The 18,678-nt window shown below is 41.3% G+C and overlaps 3 protein-coding genes across 13 annotated transcripts in view; all 3 read right to left on the reverse strand.

Moving 5' to 3' along the window:
• Positions 1-5,487, reverse strand: part of rdgC (retinal degeneration C) — a 37,599-nt gene extending 32,112 nt beyond the window's left edge. The window contains exon 1 of one of the 2 annotated variants that reach the window (XM_065483761.1): positions 5,408-5,487. The gene's annotated coding sequence lies outside the window, so the exon portion shown is untranslated. The remainder of the gene's footprint in view (positions 1-5,407) is intronic. The other variant, XM_065483760.1, reaches the window with a different exon arrangement.
• Zw (glucose-6-phosphate 1-dehydrogenase Zw) overlaps positions 1-18,678 on the reverse strand; it is a 109,408-nt gene that overhangs the window by 75,076 nt on the left and 15,654 nt on the right. The gene's annotated exons all lie outside the window — the stretch shown is intronic.
• The window catches only part of Mef2 (myocyte enhancer factor 2), a 56,420-nt gene continuing 44,673 nt past the window's right edge, over positions 6,932-18,678 (reverse strand). For 7 of the 10 annotated variants that reach the window (XM_065483771.1, XM_065483770.1, XM_065483769.1 and 4 more), the window contains 7 exons: positions 16,399-16,688; positions 14,966-15,169; positions 14,640-14,801; positions 13,327-13,704; positions 11,980-12,137; positions 11,728-11,918; positions 6,932-11,285 (listed from right to left, as the gene is read on the reverse strand). In XM_065483771.1, the coding sequence (XP_065339843.1) occupies positions 11,170-11,285; positions 11,728-11,918; positions 11,980-12,137; positions 13,327-13,704; positions 14,640-14,801; positions 14,966-15,169; positions 16,399-16,452 (1,263 nt within the window). In that variant the 5' untranslated portion in view covers positions 16,453-16,688 and the 3' untranslated portion in view covers positions 6,932-11,169. The remainder of the gene's footprint in view (positions 11,286-11,727; positions 11,919-11,979; positions 12,138-13,326; positions 13,705-14,639; positions 14,802-14,965; positions 15,170-16,398; positions 16,689-18,678) is intronic. The other 3 variants (XM_065483779.1, XM_065483778.1, XM_065483777.1) reach the window with 3 other exon arrangements.

The following is an 18,678-nucleotide window of genomic DNA, read 5'->3' on the forward strand; positions in this document are numbered from 1 at the left end:
AAGCTTAGAGGTTAAAAAAAGAAGAAAATATGTCTTCTTTTGTTCAAACAATCTCATAAAATAAGAAAATGGAGAGCTTAAATTCTTTATTTTTTGTTCCAAAATAAATCTATCTGTGAAAATATAGTTTTTACGCTTCGTTTCAAGTGTAGAACAAACACTGCATATAAATTTGTAAGCAACGTGTGTCGATTGCAATAACCTTTTTCGAGCCAATTTTGGATGCGGTGTATTCTCATGGCAGAGCATTCAAAAGCATCTCTACGTCCGTTCGACTCGACTGATGAAATATGCATGAAAGTGTGTGTGTGTGTGTAAGTGTGTGGGCGCCGAGCATTTCTTTTGTTGCACCTGCGTGCAAAATTGGATTCTTCTCGGCCGAAAGTGTGTCCAAACATGCGAGCGGCGTTTTTCTTGCTAGAAAAATATTTGGCTTTCATATCTTCTGCGCGAAGACGGCTTAGCCGCAAAACTGATTATCCGCTTTTTAATCCGAGATGATTTTATTTGCTCTGTGCCAACACACACAAACACACACACATGGAATGGAAAGACGCGTCCTCGCACGCTGAACGCATCTGAGCAAATAATACATATAAGAAAGAGTGCGCGATCAATACGTAAACACGGTCGGATCTTTCTATTTTGATCAATACCACTTATCTTGATAGAAGCTAGCGAGCAGATTCTCCGCTAAATACCTCACGAACATATGTGCCCTTCCTCATCCAACTAATGGCCAGCATTGTGCAAAGGCGCATCATCTCGACGAAAGAATGGAAAAACTTTTCTTCTCGAACTTCTCGAACGCAAAAATTGCATTTCGAGACATTTACGCGTGAATTTTTGGTTCACATTGATTTTTATTCGTTTTCTCGGTTAAATTGAATCTTTAGAATGCTGTAAATAGCCCCAAAAATTTTCACGACTGTTTGTAAGATAAAAAAAATAAAATTCGTGTATGTAAAGCTGGTTTATTTGGGGGAAAAAATGTATTCGATCTGTGTTAGTGGGCTCCTTATGAAAGTATTCTTCAGAATTGAATTACTATGTATAAGATGAATCGATTGGTGTTTATATAACTTTGACTTTCTATATAGAAATGTCCTAGATTTGAGAATTTGGCTGGGAAATAATCAGCGGGTGCCAGATGTGCGGTAAAATTGGTTCGCACTGCGCAGATACAAGATGGCGTCTGAATGTGGGAAACAAAAAGCTCTTTTTGAATTGCCGTACAAGTGTCAAGAGTTTGTTTTTACGATCCAAAAGACACACTTAGTCCAAATAATGCAAATTATGCGTCACAATATTGACCAAAACTTGATTCTTTTCGCGCATTTTCACGTGACCGTTTTTCCCGCCATCTTCCACCGGACGCCATATCTGCGCGTGGCACCAATCTGGTCCCCGCTGGAAATAATGAAGATCTAAAATTTCTTTTGCAGACAAACTGTTCATTATAGAAAATCTTTCATGATTAACCGTTTGGAAAATTAACCCCTTCCCTTCCCAAGATGAGAATTATATTTATGGAAGAAAATGGAGAGATTTTTGTCATTTTTTTAAATTTTCTAATTCAAATCACACCTTGATGGAAATATTTGGATTTTTTAATGCAAAACTTGACAGTCTCGTCAAGAATTGTCTAGAATACGAAATTCCCCTAGTATTGAACGTTAACAACTGTATTTTAAATTGCGATTCCAATTAAAATATTTGGCATTTTCGTTGAAACCCCAGTAATTTGCCAATAAATTGTCGAATCTAAATATTTAAAAGTCACTCATACCAGTGGCAGAGTGTTAAAAATTTCCGCAGATAATGAGATAAGATTGGCTTGCGGTTTCCGAACAATGAGCTCGGGTTGTGGCCTTGACCGCCGCAAAGACAGAGAACAGGTGAGCGCACAAGCTGATGGAATCGTTAAACCGAGAAAACTGACTGAGTGGAATGGTGACGGGTGAATCACAAATTGCTAATTTTGTTTCGGTGTCGGGCGCGACGGGCGACGGGCGACGACCGGCCGCCCGACGCAAACAAGAAACCGAGCTCGCGCGCACTACATTAAATTTGCGGCCGCGGCAGAGAGAGAGAGAGAGAGAGAGAGAGAGAGAGAGAGAGAGAGAGAGAGAGAGAGAGAGAGAGAAGAAGAAGGAAGCCTCGCAAGAATCGCGCGCGCACCAACAATTTTCCACAACGCCGGCCGCGCGGCTGCAGCTATAGCAAAGCAAAGGCCCTAAAACGCACACCCATGAGTTACACACACTCACACACCCGGCCACTATTATGCACCGTGTTGCGAGAAGAGTGTTTTAATGTCACGCTCAAATGTCAGCGCACTCGGACCAATTCCGCCGCTCGTTTAAAAATAATGAGCCACACTTTGGCACTGGGTCACCCAGCTGAAGGGCATTTTCATATTCTTTTTGTGAATGAATACAAACAACTTGGTTTGCAAAACATTTAATATGGTAGCTGAAAACTGCACTCATAGCTTTTTTGTGATTTTCTTGCTTTTTTCATGGAAAAAGTCGTCTGGTTTTATTTAGTTTCTGAGTCTGGGTGTATTTGATTCCTCTTTATAGCCTTGTTTTCATATCATACAAAATTTTTAATTAAAATTGCATTTGCTTACCACCTAGATTTTTTCACCACTGGTTTTTAACGTTTTTTACAACTAATTTTTTGCAAATTTCTTGCGCAATAATTGCAAGAAATGAATTTATTCCATTTTTCTTCTGCGAAAATCTAAAATTTCGGTCGGAGTGCTCAAAATTTCCTCCACTGTGCAGATATTTTCTTTTAAATTGCCATTTTCCTGCCTCAATTTCTCGAAAAAATTATCTCTGACAGTTTTTCAAGTCGAGGCTATAAATTATTGAAAAATAAGGTGAAAACATTGCCTGCAAGAAACTGGTAAGAATTGAAAAAACAGTTTTACCACTGCTTTGCATTTTTTTTGTTAAAAACGGCACTTTTGCAACCCTGATTTTAATTAATTTATTTATTTTTAATTAGCATATTTTCCGCAAAAACAATTTTTGTCCTTGTTTAGAAGTGGACTTCATATTTGAGGAATATCGCTCCAACCTGTTTAATTTGTTTGGCCTAATTCAAACTGCCATTTTGCATATAATTATCCTTTTTTCTCATTTTAAATTTGAATTAGTTATAATTTCAATTTAATTTATTTTAATTTTGATTTCATGGTGTTTGGAACGTCTCTATGTTTATTCCAATACTAAAATTCATCTCGAAATCGCAGCCCTTTATATAAGACAAAACCTCCTTCGCAAAGCTGTCACAAGAGTTAAAATCCATCCTTTCTGAAATTGAAGCAGTAAAAATGTATAATACTAAGTACCTCGTTAAAAGAGGATTTGTTTCCCATTTCCCATGAATATAAATTGAAGAAAAAAGTGAATGGAAAGATTAAATTCTAAAAATAACAACAAGCCGGCTTAATTTCCCATATATTCTATCATTTTGTATCGGCTATACACGAAGCTTGCTTTGATGCTGCTGTCGATATTGTGCCAAAGTGTGCGTCCGGACGGGTGACTGGTCCGTCCTACGTCCTACGCACGTCCCGCGTGCCTCTTAATTGGTCGTGCGCCCGCAACTTTGCTGCTCATTAACTCCTTTCGTTGCGAGCTGCGCGTCGATCGCCTTTTGAGAGAGCGAGAAAGAAAGACGCCGTCGCCAAAGTTTACAGACGCCGAATTTGAGGGATTTCTCGGGCCCATTGAGACGCGTGTGCGGTCTTTTCAGCCGCAATTAGCGCGGCGTGTGTGTGCGTGCTCAAAGCTCAAAGGGGCATTATTCTCGACTTAGCTTTTTCGGAAAAGCAGATTTAGTCAAACTTCGTGCTGCGCGGAGCGTCGATTTTGGCGATGATTCAAGAGCAAATATGTGAAAACGCCGAGCGTTGGCGGGAATTCGAGGAAAATTTCATCTCTGCGCGCATTACCGAAATAAATATTAAATCATCCAGTTATGCATGTAATTTGAAGTTCACCATTTAGTTCAAAGCCGCTAATTGATGGCGCCTCTGCGGTTACTTTCCGTTTAATTAAAATTATTTATTTTCATGTGATGAAAAGAAAAATCAATCCAGCCAATCGCCGCATGATCGTCAGCAAAGAATATTTTATTTTCCCGCGCCAAATAAAATAGTTTTTTTTAATTTAAAATGCAAAGCAGCAGGATTTGAGTCTGAAATCACAGCGGAAGTCAAGGTTACAAAAAAGCCGCATTTAAAAAAAATGCAGTGCAGTGGTAAAAAAAACAGTTTTTTTTCACTTTTTATCAGTTCCTTGCAGGCAATGTTTTCACCTTATTTTTAAATAATTTTATAATTATTTGCTTCTAGCCTCGACTTGAAAAATTGTCAGAAATAAATTTTAGAAGAAATTTAGGCAGAAAATGGCAATTTAAAAGAAATTTTGACCACTCCGACCGCAAATTTTAGATTTTCTCAGGTGAAAAATGGAATAAATTCATTTCTTGCGCAATAAATTGGTAAAAAAATTTCCAGTATGGTGATAAAAAACCGGGTGGTAAGCAAATGCAACCCTGGCGGAAAATCGAAAGTAACCGCTGGTGCCATCAATTGGCGCCTTTCGCAACTGGTGAATTGGCTCACACTGCTATGAATATCGGAATCAAAAGCAGTGCGTAATTACAGTAGAGTTGTCATTAGCGTGTAGTATATGTTTGTAATAGTCGTCCAGTGCAGCTGACAACGATCGAATCAGACGTTATTTACGCACACACACTCTTTCCTCGCGCCACTAATTGTTATCCCTTGGCGCTGTGTCACGCGTAACGCGATGTTTTCTAGAATTAAAAGGAAACGACAAGCAAATACGATAACGAACTCAGCTAATTCAGAAATGATTTTTCTTCAATATTCCAAAATAATTCATTTATTTTAATTTTCCTTTAACTTTTTAAAGATTTTCGTTAAACCTAATTCAGAATGGAGCCTTTTTGCTGACACACACACGTTTGCAAATATTTTTCAGTAGATAAATAATTTTCTTCAGAGATCTCAACTGTCTTTTCGTAAAATTTCAAATGCAGTGTTTTGTGGGTTATAAACTTGAATTAAATTCCACATTCCGACTCATTTCGCCAAAAATGACAAATTGAAGAGAAGCATGACAGACGGAAGCAATAAAACCGTGGAACGATTTGCAGTTTGTAAACATCTCGCGGCGAGGTCGACAGTCGCCACTCTGGCAATTCGCATCGCGAGAGCGGTGCCAAAATATACACGAAACCCGAGCCGCCGATCATAAATAAATCTTTGCCTGCGGTCTGGTGCAACGTGTTTTGCATCAAGACCGAAAATTAGGCGTGCGCGCACCGAATTAGCTTTTTGATTTACGAGAGAGCAGCTTACCGCAATTATTCGTGTGTGTGGAGTGCGGAGTGCGCGGCGACAATCGCTCCCGGCCGACGCTGGTGGCCAACTGATGCCGCCGTCGTCGCCGCCGCCGCCGCCGCCGCCGAAGGCAGCCAGCCAGCAGGGCTGCAGCTGCAAAACATTCCCTTGGCGCCTGACCAATGCACACGCCTGCGCGATCTCCGCTTTCGCGTGTGCACAAATTCGACGGAATGCGCGGTGCAGGTGCACCACATTTTTTGTTAAGCAGGGAAATATTAATTAATTGTTAGAATAAAAAAATTAAAAAAAAACAATTCTTCTAGAAATTGCAAAGGTTGTGTTAAAAGTGTTTATTTCGAATCGTGAATAAGTAGAAACAAGTTGCACTTGGGGTTTGTTGCGAAAACTGGTCGAGTTAATTTAAAAATTAAACTCACGACGATTACGATTAGACGAATCAATCATTTTCCTATCAGAAGTTAATATTTTTTTAGTGCTAGGAGTTTTTGGTTTTGATTTGAATATTTTAATTTTGAATTAAAATAGCAATACAATTCGCTTTGTTCGTTCGATTTATTAATAAAATAAGTAATCAGAAAAGTTTCTGAACCGTCGGAAAATCAAAATATATAATTTTTCGAGCCATAAGGCCTGCACACGCTAAAATTATTGATTTTTAAGTTCTGTTCTCACGAAATAATATAAAATTAAAATATATTAAAAGGATTTTCTGGGTCTGAAGCGCCTTAGAATTATGCAAAGCTATCAGCAGGATAAACAAAATCTGGAAGGTTTATTTAAAAAAATCCTTTTTGCAACTAAAAATTGATTGGTCAAACTTGGATGAATCATATCTGTTTCTATTTAAAGTGGAATGATACTGGGCAACAATTGAAAATTATTTAAATTGTTGGATGCCTTAAACAATTGACCGATAAACAATTTGTTCAACAATTTGCAATAATAAAAAAGGACCTTCAGACAATAAAAATTCAAATTTTGCTAATTTTCTCCAACATTTGCAGTGCTTGAACATATTTTCTCGGCGTTTTTCGATTCCTCTCGTCGAGATGTGTCCAACGGTGTATGCCGGCTTATTGGGGAAACTCTTGGTTTTGAAATTAAATCGGATTTCAAGTAAGGAGACAGCCATTACCATTTGAAAAGCACGCTAACTTTCCAGCCAATTTTCTCAAAAAATTACAATGCTTCTTAAGTGAATTTAGGCTTTAACTGAATCCTAAAGGACGAGTTTATGCATTGGCAACAAGCATTTTCCAGGCTTTCCCAGTATCATTCCTCTTTAAAAAAGGAAAAAAATTAAAAATAGACGCCATTAAAATTCAAGATGTAATAATTAAAAAATCTAATTGAATGCCACAAAAGGCAAAACGACATGAAATTCTTTTCCTTTCAATTTCTAGATATAACTAAACTATCTTAAAAAGCAATTTTTTTATTAATTAGCCACAGGAAATAATTTTTGTTGAAAACTAATGGCTGTTTTTGAGGTGTTTGCGAATTGAGTAAAAGGCAGAGTTTACTCTCAGTTATATACACGTTTATTTTCCTTTTCAATTTTATACCATTCATGTTTTTGTTACAGATTTGTTGTCTTCTCACTTTAAACCACTTCTTACAACTAAATTACATCTCACAGCATAACAATTTCTTTTTTTTAAAAAATCATAACTTTATATAATACAACTCATACATAGAGGTGGCAACTGCATGGTTTATTCTCTTCATTTCTCCGCTACTTTGCTCTCCAAAGGTCCTATTTATACTCTTTCTCTCTCTTCTCTCTCTCTCTCGTGTGTTTGTATCTAACGAAAATTATCGCGTAGTTTGCACCACCCAGAAAATTGGCTTCGCGCGCGCCCAAAGGTTAGTGGTTGGTTTTTTTTGGCACTACAAAAAGTAGGAGAAAAAGAATCGGTATATCGAGTTGTTGTGCCCCACTGTGTGACAAAAAAAAACGAAATTTGTCCTGGGAGAAACTAGTGACAGGATAGTTATTTAAAATGAAAATATATACCTGTAATTCCTGAACTTGTGTGTGCAAGAATAAAACTTAAACAATGAGTAATCGTAAAGCCAGCTTAGGGGACGAAATGCAGTGTTTTTTTTTGCGTTTTTTTCCCGATAGACATGATTTTTTGTTTTTTGTTTTTGTTGAAAACACATACTTTTTATTCACAACCCATTGAATCAGCCGGTTGGCCGCCAAACATGAGGTGGCCGAGAAATGAAATGGCACGAATGTTTTTTTTTTATTTTTCGAGCTGCGGCCCCATGATCGGCGTCGCCGCCGCCGACGGTTAAAGTAATTTTTACTATTATTGGATGCGATTATTACTTGCTCTTGCTTCATCGAAACGAAAATCCATTGAATACAATTAATAACTGCAATTGTTTTATTTCAGTTTTGTCACGTGTTCCTCTATATTTGCATTTGCATGGACATGTCAACAAATATTGCACTTATCGTGTGAGACGAAAATCATTATTTACAACGGTCAATATATATTGAAAACAGCATTTTGTTGTTTTGTCTCTCGCGCGTGTGTTGGTCAAACAAACAAACAAACGAACAAACTGTAAAATCTTTTTTTTCCGAGTGGCTCGCTTCTTTCCTCTGTGTCGCATAAGTACATACACCATTGATTAAAATATTCTACAATTAGTTGTTCCGTTTGATTTTTGACAATATCTCTCGCGGGCAGGCCTGAGTATTGGATCTCGAAGAAAAACTTGACCCTCTCGACCCTCTCTTCGGGGGGACAATTTGCAACAATTTATTTATTTTTTTCTCTCAAAAAAGAAGGCGGCGGAAGACACAAAAGCTTGATGTGTGAAGAGAAAAACCAACACGTCTCGTAACATTGAACGGAACAAACACATATCCACATATCGAAATTTCAATCGAGGGGTGTGAGTGATATGGGGTGCACTCCGACGAAGGTCTGACAACGACGAGAAAGGCACGGACAGTTTTTTTTAATTCTTCCCATTTTAAAAAGAAATAAACAATTATGCTCTGTTCGCACGCGAGTAAAGATCACATCTGCGCTTCGGTAGATCGGATTCACCTCTAATTGCGTGCAAATATATCTGTGATGATCAACAATGATAAATTTTTATACGTACTTCACTATCGTATTTAGAGCTCAAAGAGTGTCTTATTAATTTGAGAACAATGTTAAAATCTTTTTTTAAATATAATTACGCTCAGGGTTGTTGTTGTTGTTGATGTTTTGTCTCTCAAAGAATTTATTTTTATTTTTTAAAATGTTCATCAGACACACACACACACACCGAGGCACTGAGAGTAAGGCATTCCTACAAGGAGGTCTTTTAAAGGACAACTGGACGAAAGAGGTACGTGACAAAAACACACACCCCGTTTTAATAATTTTGTTTCGTGTGTGTGTGAGAACGCGTAATAGACACGTGGTGTGTTGCTTGGTTGGTTGGTTGCTAATTCCAGGGAGACTTGAACGACAGGAAGTTAACAATATATATATATATTCTTGTCCGAGGGGGTGAGTGTAGGGGCGGGGGCAGGGGGCGGGGGGCGATTTTGATTTCTCAGCAGGCTGGTTTCTTTGAAGCTTTTTGAAGCCAATTTCTAATTTTAATTTTAAGGGGATCAAAGCTCCTAATTTCGAGAAGGCGTGTATTGACCATTTTCTTTTTGACATTTCTGCTTGGTTCCTCAAGATTAAAGCCTTCAAACGACAAGGCAGTTTCTTTAATTTCAATAATTAAAATTACACTTGTTAAAACGCTGGCTGCGCGACAGCAGTGAGTGCGCGTGTTCGTGTGTGTGTGGGATATGTTGCAGCAGCGCTGATGCAGGACAGTACTTTTTTCTTTTCCTTGTTTCGGTTTTAGACAAACTCTACAAATCGTATTTTTTTTCACACACATTTACAATAGCGAAAAGCATGAGCAGCGACAGAACAGATATTGCAGCACGGCACATTTTATGGAGTTGTTGTTGCATTTTGTCTTACCAAAGAACAGTTTCGACTCGAACGTTTTCTTCGCAATTTAATAGTTTGGCTACGCGTCCCTCTCTCCAACATCTCTTTTTCTCTTTCTCTCATCAAAATAAATAAAAATCACAACGAAAAACAAAACATGATATATCTCATTTTCGGCTACATTTAATACAAAGAAAACACAAATTGCTATGACAATCGCTCTGCATGCCGTTTCATTATCATTATTTATATATCTGAATGTGTTTCACCGCACGCGCTAATAGAAAACATTAATTTTTAGTACTGTACGTGTCAGAAAAATAATTTTTGGACCACTTTTAACATCTCTCTTTTGTCAGAGTGTGTGATGCCTTGCGCTGACGAATGGCCTCGAAAATTTGTCTACTACTTACTCAACTAGCTAGCCCACATAGTGGTTCTTTCTTTTTGTTTTGTTTTGCATTTGTTTCTTCAGAAGCAGCAGCTCTCAGCGAATCGGATAATTAACACCAATCCTTCGTTTTGGTAATTAAAAAGGGCTTGGCCCTGAATCCATCCAAAACTTGTTGTAAATATTAAATTTTTCTCTTTTTTTCATCTCTGCTCTATGTGAATACAACTTCCAATCCAGCACGTTTGTTTGTTTTGTTCGCAATTTTGTAAGTCTGTTAGTAAAATATATTCTAGTACAAATATAAATTCAGCGAGTCTTTTGTGGTGATGGTGGTTGTAATGTGTTGGTTGGTTGCTTCCTGGCAATTACTTTCTCTGTCTCTCTTTCTCAATTAATTAATTTAATTCCCATCAGAGTGGTCGACACTACTATTCTGAACAAAAAATTTCAAAAAATCTCATCTGCCCTCGTCTATGTACATAAATAATTAGAGTTTGCGTGTGTTCGCTTCCGAGTTTTCGATTCGCCCACTGCGCCGTCACCAACAACATGGTTGAAAAGTCGTAATTCCGCAATAATTGACTCGATGAGAAAGAAATGGAAAATTGAGCTTTTTTACGCCAGATTTCGCATCAAAATCAGGAAAAAACAAATTACGAGGCGCTCGAATTTTACATCAATTTGGTTTACACCCTTTAAAAAATTCTATGAGACGCTAAAGGCGGCCATGTTTGTCCTGACAGCGCAGTGGCGAGAACAAACGAACGAATGTGATCCAGTGTATGTACAAACAGCAATAATAATTATTATATCTTCTCTTGTTCAACAACACAACGAAATTTAGTCGGCGCAATCCACGAGCAACAAACCTCCACTCTGCGGTTAATAAACATCGTGATAACTCGCTCGCTTAACATCCATGTTTAAATTTCTTTTTTGTCAAGAACATTAATTCAATACGATGAGCAAATGTTTCCGTGATGTGGCGACGATATTTGATTTTGACTAAAACGTAATTATGGCTCCTCTGCTGTGCGAGCAGCATCGGCAGACGATCATAGCTTACATAGCGACGTGAGTGTGAGTGAGTGAGTGAGTGTGTGTGTGTACGTGTACGTAGAATTTGCTGGCGGCGCCGAAACTGTGCGCTGCGCTGCGCTCGCTCGCTCGCTCGCTGGAGCCCGCGTGGACAGAAGAGGCGGCTGCGGCGCGGACAGCTGGGCTGCGCTCGCTGGCTCGCTCGCTCGCTCGCTGACTGAGTGAGTGGAGTGACTGGCTTGTTTCACACGCACAGAGAAAGAAAGTGAGTGTTTTGGCTCTATTCTCTAATGGCTGGACGCTTGTTGCAGCAGAGAGGTGGCGTCGTAGGCGCTCGACGCCGCGTAAGCGTGCCACTAAGACGTCCAGCCCTCCGTGGTCAGCCGCGACCGCTTTTGCATCGGGGCCGGGTCGTACTCGATGCTGTGCCGAGGGTCTCCAGGCGACGCGTGGTTTACACTTGTACTTGAACCTGCCAAACGACACAAAAAAAAACAAAAATTAAAATGTCTTCACGTGCAGAGGGAGCTGGGAGGGCAGGAATGAATAATGTCACGGGTCAAAGCGCAAAATTGGCATTTGCTCTAGAAAATTCTGTGAAATTTACACCAGAAATTAGTCTTTAGAAATTGAAGAGACAGGAAAAAGTCGGAGAAACGTGTTTTTTAAGTGGAATTGCTCGAAAAAAAAAAAGAAGAAAACCAGTCTAATCCCAGAAGGATTTCATTTTTTCTGAGCTACATCAAAAATTAATTAAAAAGGTAACAAAATTTAAAGTAAACAATATAGAAATAAATTAAAACATCAGCTTGTTAATTTTTAATTATTGTGGAAAAAAATTCGCAGGGTTTAGTGGGGTGGGCGGTTGTCGGATCGGACAGAGAAAGTAGAAAATTTGCATCGGCGAAACTTACAGTTCCTCATACCTGGAGTGGGCGTTAGGTGGCCGGTTGAGCTGGGCCGCGAGGACATGTGGCCGCCGCCCTCGCCCCTGGGCGGCGAAATGGGCTCGCTTTTGATTTTGACTGGCGGCGAGGAGACGGGCGGCGGCGTGCTGCTCGAGACGGCCAAGTGCGGCAGCCCGCTGTAAGAGAGAAGCACACCACTGTCAACGGGGTGTAAGCCCCTCTATTTTGTTTATTAAAAAGGGGGAGACAAGTGCTCACCTAGGGTGTCCGAGCGAGGAACTTAACGGCCCCGGAGTGCTCCAGCTGTGTATGGGGTTCAGCCCGGCCAGTCCGATGTCGTTTCCAACTGAGAAGTCCTGCGGACCGAATGCACTCATGGACGATGTGTACGACGACATGCCCGGTATTGACGGATTCTGAAATGGAAATTTCAATTGTATTAGTTTCAAATTGGCAAATGCAAGGAAAGGCAAGCTTAGAGAATTGCGTTAAATTGGTTAAATCAATCAAAAGCTTATTTATTGTAACGAAAATTAGATTTAAGGTGGAATGATGGTGATTTTTTATTTAAAAAATGATAATTACATGCAAATTTAAGCCTAACCGACCAATTTTTGACCAAATGTGACAAAAGAGCCGATTTCTCGAATTTTACCAATTACACCCTCTTTTTTTAGCCAAAGATATTAATTGCTTCCGGGATGAGAAAAATTATGAACATTAAATAGCGAGAGGATAAAAAATAGTGTTTTCGAGTCTTGAAAGGTTTTTTTAATTTTACAAAAATTGCAGATTTTCGAAAGGGGTTTGTGCTTGGTTTGATTAAAATTCAGCAGTTGATTTTAGCGTCAAAAACTGCCTAAATTCAGAAAGCTGATTAAATTTACTGTTTTTTTCCTATTTTAATTTACTATTTTCGCACAAAATTCGTCAGAAAATTTCAACTGGCCGTTGGAGAACCTTTCAATTTTTTGGGGAAAAAATACCCAAATTTAAGTTAATTTATTTGAGAATCATCTCTGATTTTTACATTTTAATAATTTCCCTGATTTTCAGAGGTAAACTATGGCTTTTTATTGATTATCAAAGACCACAATTAGATTGCTTACGTGCGAAAATTTCAAAAATTGTGTGATTCAATGTTCCCACAGAAACAATCGTTCAAATTTCGTGCCAACTTAACTGTTTTTAAACCAGCTCTTTTTACGGGTTATGACCAAAAATACTACACCGCTCAAAAATAGACAACCACAGACATGCTTTAAAGCAAAAAAAAAAGCTTCGTGCGGTCAAATGAGGTGACAGCTTATTGAAAAAAAATCAAAACGAGTTTTTTAACTACGCCGAGGAATCCAAACGAGTTGCCGAACTTGGATGAACTTGGCAGCTAATCTACGGTATTTATTCATTAGCTAATGACACACATTTTCTTGCATGCTCTTGACGATATTATTCACACTAAAAAAACCAGTTACTGCTGCCTACGTATTTTTTTTAACCGTGACTCAACGTAAAGCGCGCACACACCCTTGAGTAAAAAAAAACAACATGCCATAAAAAAGAACGAATGAACGAAAAGGTCTGATTGAAGCGTGCTGTACTAACTCGATTGTAATCAACATTGTCTTCAATTACTTCATCAGAGGGTAACTGAGGTCCCTGCGGCGTGGGAATGACGACCCTGAGGTGCGACCGGCTGGGCGACGGCTGTTTCTGTTGCATGCTTTTGTTGGCGATGCCGGGACTGGGTCCGGGCGACGCCGATCCCAGAGGGGAGGCCGACGGCGGGTATCCGTTGCTCATGTCCAGCATCGCTTCCGCAGGGTACACCGTGTCCGTCTCGGACGACGACGGCCGGGGGCTCACGCTCGGGTGCGCCATTTGAGGACTAGACTGCATGAGACCAGCTGACGAGTCGCCGTAACTGCTGTTCACAGGCACCGTCACCGGCAGCGTGTACCCACTCTGGCTCATTCCTGACACCTGAAATCATCGTCAAATCAGGTTTAATTTTAAAAATCATATTTAAACAAAATTAACGAGGTTTATATTTTTTATTTAAAACACGTTTCAACAAGAGATTAGAGAATAAATTTTAAATAAAATAATATGTTGAATATTTCAGGACGGTAAAACGTTAAATTTTTTAGTTACGAAAGGTCAAAGGTTGAAAAAGGGTGCTCTTTGAGGTCAGGTGAATAGTTAAAAAATCAAAATTGCCTCGGAATATGCTGGGGGGTACTCCTGAAGCCAGACTATACCATCTGAATAGGTGAGAAATGGAACCCTGGCGTCAGGGTGGCCCTAGATCGATCGATTTCCTTCAATTCCCATTTAACGACACCTGGCGGGATCTGTATTGGTTCAAATTGCAAGATTTGCACACCGTTGGAACGGCCAAGTCGAGAGCTTTCAGAATATGTGCAACTTGACCCCTTGGAAGCCATCAGGGTGCTCAGGAACGACATTTATGCAAATCAGGGTCGTGTACCCTGACCGCCCAGATTGCTTCCAAAAGGTCGAATTGCACATATTCGGAAAGCTCTCGACTTGGCCGTTCCAACGGTGTGAAAATCTTGCTGATCGAACCAATACAGATCCCGTCACGCGTCGTTAAATGGGAATTGACGGAAATCGATCGATCGAGGACTACCCTGACGCCAGGGTTCGATTTCTAACTGTTCCTTTTCATGTGTTACATATGCGTCTGTATTATCAAATGAATGAGAAAGTTGCTTTGCAGCTCATTAAAAGGATCGGTCGTTTTTGTGGAGAACGACTTTACAAAAAAAGTCGGCGGCGCAATAAATTCCGAGTCATTTGAGGCAAAAAGCAAGATTCGTATCAATTAAACATTGGCAATCGACCCAAATAAGTCGAGTGGACGGGGGCAAAAAATAATAAATAAAAGTACTCACTCTGCTGCCGTTGATCTGTTGGTTCCTTTGCATCATCAACTGAAACTCCTCGTCAATCTTGTTGTACTTGGCCTCGGTGCGTGGGGTGAGCTGGTAGTCGGCGTCCGGCTCGGGGCTGTCGGGACTGCAAGTGCCGTTTTTGTGCTCCTTCTTGTTGAGGGCCTGCGAATGGCAACACAAAGGTCAGAAATAGCCGCTCGCGCGCCAACGCCGACTCGAACGCGGCCAGGCACGTTTTTCAGCATTGGAATAGGTCCGGTCGTGCCGCCGCGAGTCATATTTTTTTTCATTTGTTAAATTTTATTTTGGGTGGGAAAAAAACTCGCCTCGATAATATTCTTGTTGGTGAGCGACTCGTGCGGCTCGTTGTACTCGGTGTACTTGAGCAACACTTTGTCCATGTCGGTCGAGGCGTACTGGTACAGTTTGTTCGAGCTGCTGAAGATGATGAGCGCGATCTCGCAGTCACACAGAACACTCAGTTCGTACGCCTTCTTCATCACGCCAAACTTGCGTTTGTTGAAAGTCACCTGGACAACAGCAAACAATTTGGTTATAAATACAGTTGCACTTGCGTGGTTAACGAGGTGTCGACCAGTTTGGGAAAGAAAGTTATCTCGTCTGGCCCGGCTCGCGAAATTTATTCACGTATGATCGAGTTTCTCGCAATCCAGTTCTAATTAATCGCACGTCAAGTTTGTTTCCCAGATTAAGTTACTATTTGCCGAGTATGGAATAAATAAAAGACACTTTCTCTCGGGATTCGGTGAAATTTGCCCTCGTTGAATATAAAAATTCGGCGTAGCCCACCACGTACATCTGTAATCGATAAATTCTGGTTCGCCGCAACCTGTGGAGGAGGAGGCACGTGTTGAGACGGACGGATTTTATTTAAATTGCGCCGTGCACTTCTCGGAAAGCGATTTGAGATCTGAACAAAACGGCCTCGATTACGAAACAATCGTTGTTGCCCCACACATTTCATGCTTTTCGCGCGGGGGCGACGAGGAGGAAAGAGCTAAAGAGCGCAGAATGCACGCTGACATCACCCCGTGGCCGACCTTAGCACGGAAAGTGAATGGAGGTGGGTGCACACCGGCTGTTGACGGAATTAAAATACTGATAAAATATCTCAAATTCAAAACTGACTACGGTTCCTTTTAAAAAAATTTCGATAACAGACGGCAGGAAAAGATACGATAGGAATTCGACAAAACATTATTTCCTTTCCTCTCCTGATATCAGAATTATTTTTGTCAAAGCCTGAATTTTCACGGGCCGCCTCAAAATAATTATGTTGCGTCTGTGTTTGAAGCCGCCAACCGATGACGCCACCGTATACTTAAGTAATAAATTTAATTTTAATTAACTTGCGCTGCGATTTCAGACTCAATCCTGCTACTGTGCATTCTTCCCTTAATATTCTTTCTTTTGACGTGCTGAAAACCAAAATCGGTCAAGCCAATCGCCGTAGAATCGTTAAAAACTATATTTTGAAAAATAAAATATTTTCCAACGTTTCTTCGGCGATTGGCCGAACTGATTTTGGTTTTCAGCACGTCAACAGAAAGTAAATTAAGTGAAGAATGCACATTTAGCAGGATTGAGTCTAAAATCGCAGCGCAAGTTAATTAAAATTAAATTTATTCCTAAAGTATACGGAGGCGCTATCTTATGGCGGCTTCAAACAACTGGTCAAATAGTAGGAAATGTTGTCGGAAAGGAGCTAACTATGGAATAAGTTTTAATTTGAACTGACCTGACGATTTCTCTCGTCGGTGATCCGCGAGATCTGGATTTTCTTGCGTCCCATGGCGTTCGAGACGGCGGAAGCGGAGTTTGCTGCTGAGGAGGCAATGGCGCAGGACTGTTGAGGACCCTGGGTCAACGCTAAACACTGCAACACGTCGTCGGGGCTGCGCAGGTGGCGGTCCTCGGGCAGCGACGTCTCTCTGCTCAGCGGCCGGAAAAGAACGAGTATAGTTCACCACAAGCGGCGACAAACGACCACGATGCGCATTTAAATCACGAGCAGCACTCGCCAAAGAGCTGAAACAGAAAAATTATCAGGTTAATTTTATGCCGAAAGTTTCACAGTGCGCCGGCATCAATCAGGCCATTTTGGAGATAAAAAGGAAAAAAAATGATAGCCTCTTTTCTACCGTCGGAAAAGTTGTACCGAGAAGCATCTGACCGGCGGCGCGGCGATTAATTGGCATAATAGGATCGCAAACGGAGAGATAGAGGGTGGGAGGGTGGGAGAGGGAAAGAAAGGCGAGTGTGAGACAGGTGCGCGCACGGGTCGCTTCCTATCGATCGGCGCGCGGCGGAAAATGTGCGTGGGCGAGGCACGTGGATGTGCAAAATACGTCCGCATGCATACGCTAATTGTATTTTTGATGAAGCCTCGCCTGCCCACCTGCCCGCCCGCCCGCTCGGCTCTCTTTAGCTTTTTGGCCCGCCTCGCAGTTAAATAAAAAGACCTAAAAATACGCCCAATTTTATTTCTAACCCCCGAGTGTTTACAATTTAAAACGAGAATAAACCAACCAACCTCACACCGAGAGTGGTGGAAACTTAAATTTATCCTGGCCGCGGCAGGCTGCACACGCGGCGGCGGCGGCAGCGGGACTATGACAACAAAAATCGGCCTGACCGCACGCACACTTTTTTTGCACGTGCTGCGCTGCCTCCGAGGCTGTCTGTGGGCGACAAACGCGGCTCCGGCGCGCCAGGAAATGGGCTGCCGAGATGGAAAGCGCGGCGAAAAGGTCAAACCACCCTTTGCACTTCTTGTCCCCCGAGCTGCCAAGCTGCCGAGCTCGAATTTGATTGCTGCTTATGCGCGCACATTATGTCGGCGGCTTTTGTCGAGTGTAAACAAGAGCCTTAAGAGTGGCACACTTTGCACGTAACCTATCGATAATGAGATTACGGCTTTTTCTCCTTGCCCGCCCGCGTCGTGCAACAGTGCAATACCATAAAAAAGCTCGAGATTTATTCTTTTTTGTTCTGTTCGTTCTTCCGCGTGGGAAAGTAAATTGTGCAATTTGAACGAACGTAATGCCAAATTGAGTTTGGCCCAAACTCGAGCTTTCATGAAAGTGAATGCGCCCTCACCCTTGCTAATTATTTTGACGGATTACGCACTCCGTCGAGTGGAAGTTGATGGCTTATTAATTCACTAACTTGTTACACTGTGCGCGGCAGCTTTGCATTTGCAACCCTAAACGGTTTCCTGCTGGCGGCAATAAATCTGAATTCAATCTCCCTCCCCTAAAGCCCAAGCAACTAAAGTTTGAATTTGATCTTTTTAATGCTGCATCTTTCTCCTTTTTGTCTCAATTTTCCAAAGAAATAAATAAAGGGAGCAGTCGAGTGTGGGGGAGGCAAGGGCACGAGGGCACGGGTAAATTTCGGGGTTCTCACGAGGCTGGCAGCGTGATCATCCCGTCGACAAGACAAGACAAAGTCTTTCATGTCACCGCGCGCGCCGCGAGCAAATAAAACGGGGGCGAACGAGAGAAAGTAATAGCAAGAGCAAGCCGTTTAATGAGACGCCGCGGAAAAGGGTGGAGGCGTTCATTTCGCCGCCGATCAATGGCGAAAGAAGAAAATTGACCGTGTGCTCGCGCGCCGCTTTGACGGATGGCTGGCTGGCTGGCTGGACGTGGGCGTCGTGATTTCCTCCCTGCTGCAAAGGTGAACGAGAGAAAGCAAAAAGCGAGCAAAATAAGCAAAGTGCGAGAGCGAGCACGAGTATCCATGGAGACCGGAGGCGGCTTTTTTGACGCCCACGCGCCAAATTGAAATTGGATTAGCACATCCATCAGCAGGTCAAAATTCAGCCGAGAATCGATAATGCCCATGTCAGATGTTTGCACATGTCGAGGATCCGGTGAAAGCGGCGAATTAACTAAAAACACCCGTAGACAAAGCCATTTGGTTTATTTGTAATTTTAGAAAGGAGGAAATTAATTCGGAAAGGCAATGTTTTTGAAAATTGATGCCGTTGTTTGCTCTATTCCCAATTGGGCGT

Source organism: Cloeon dipterum, chromosome 3, assembly GCF_949628265.1.
Source record: "Cloeon dipterum chromosome 3, ieCloDipt1.1, whole genome shotgun sequence".
In the NCBI taxonomy this organism is placed as follows: Eukaryota; Metazoa; Arthropoda; class Insecta; order Ephemeroptera; family Baetidae; genus Cloeon; species Cloeon dipterum.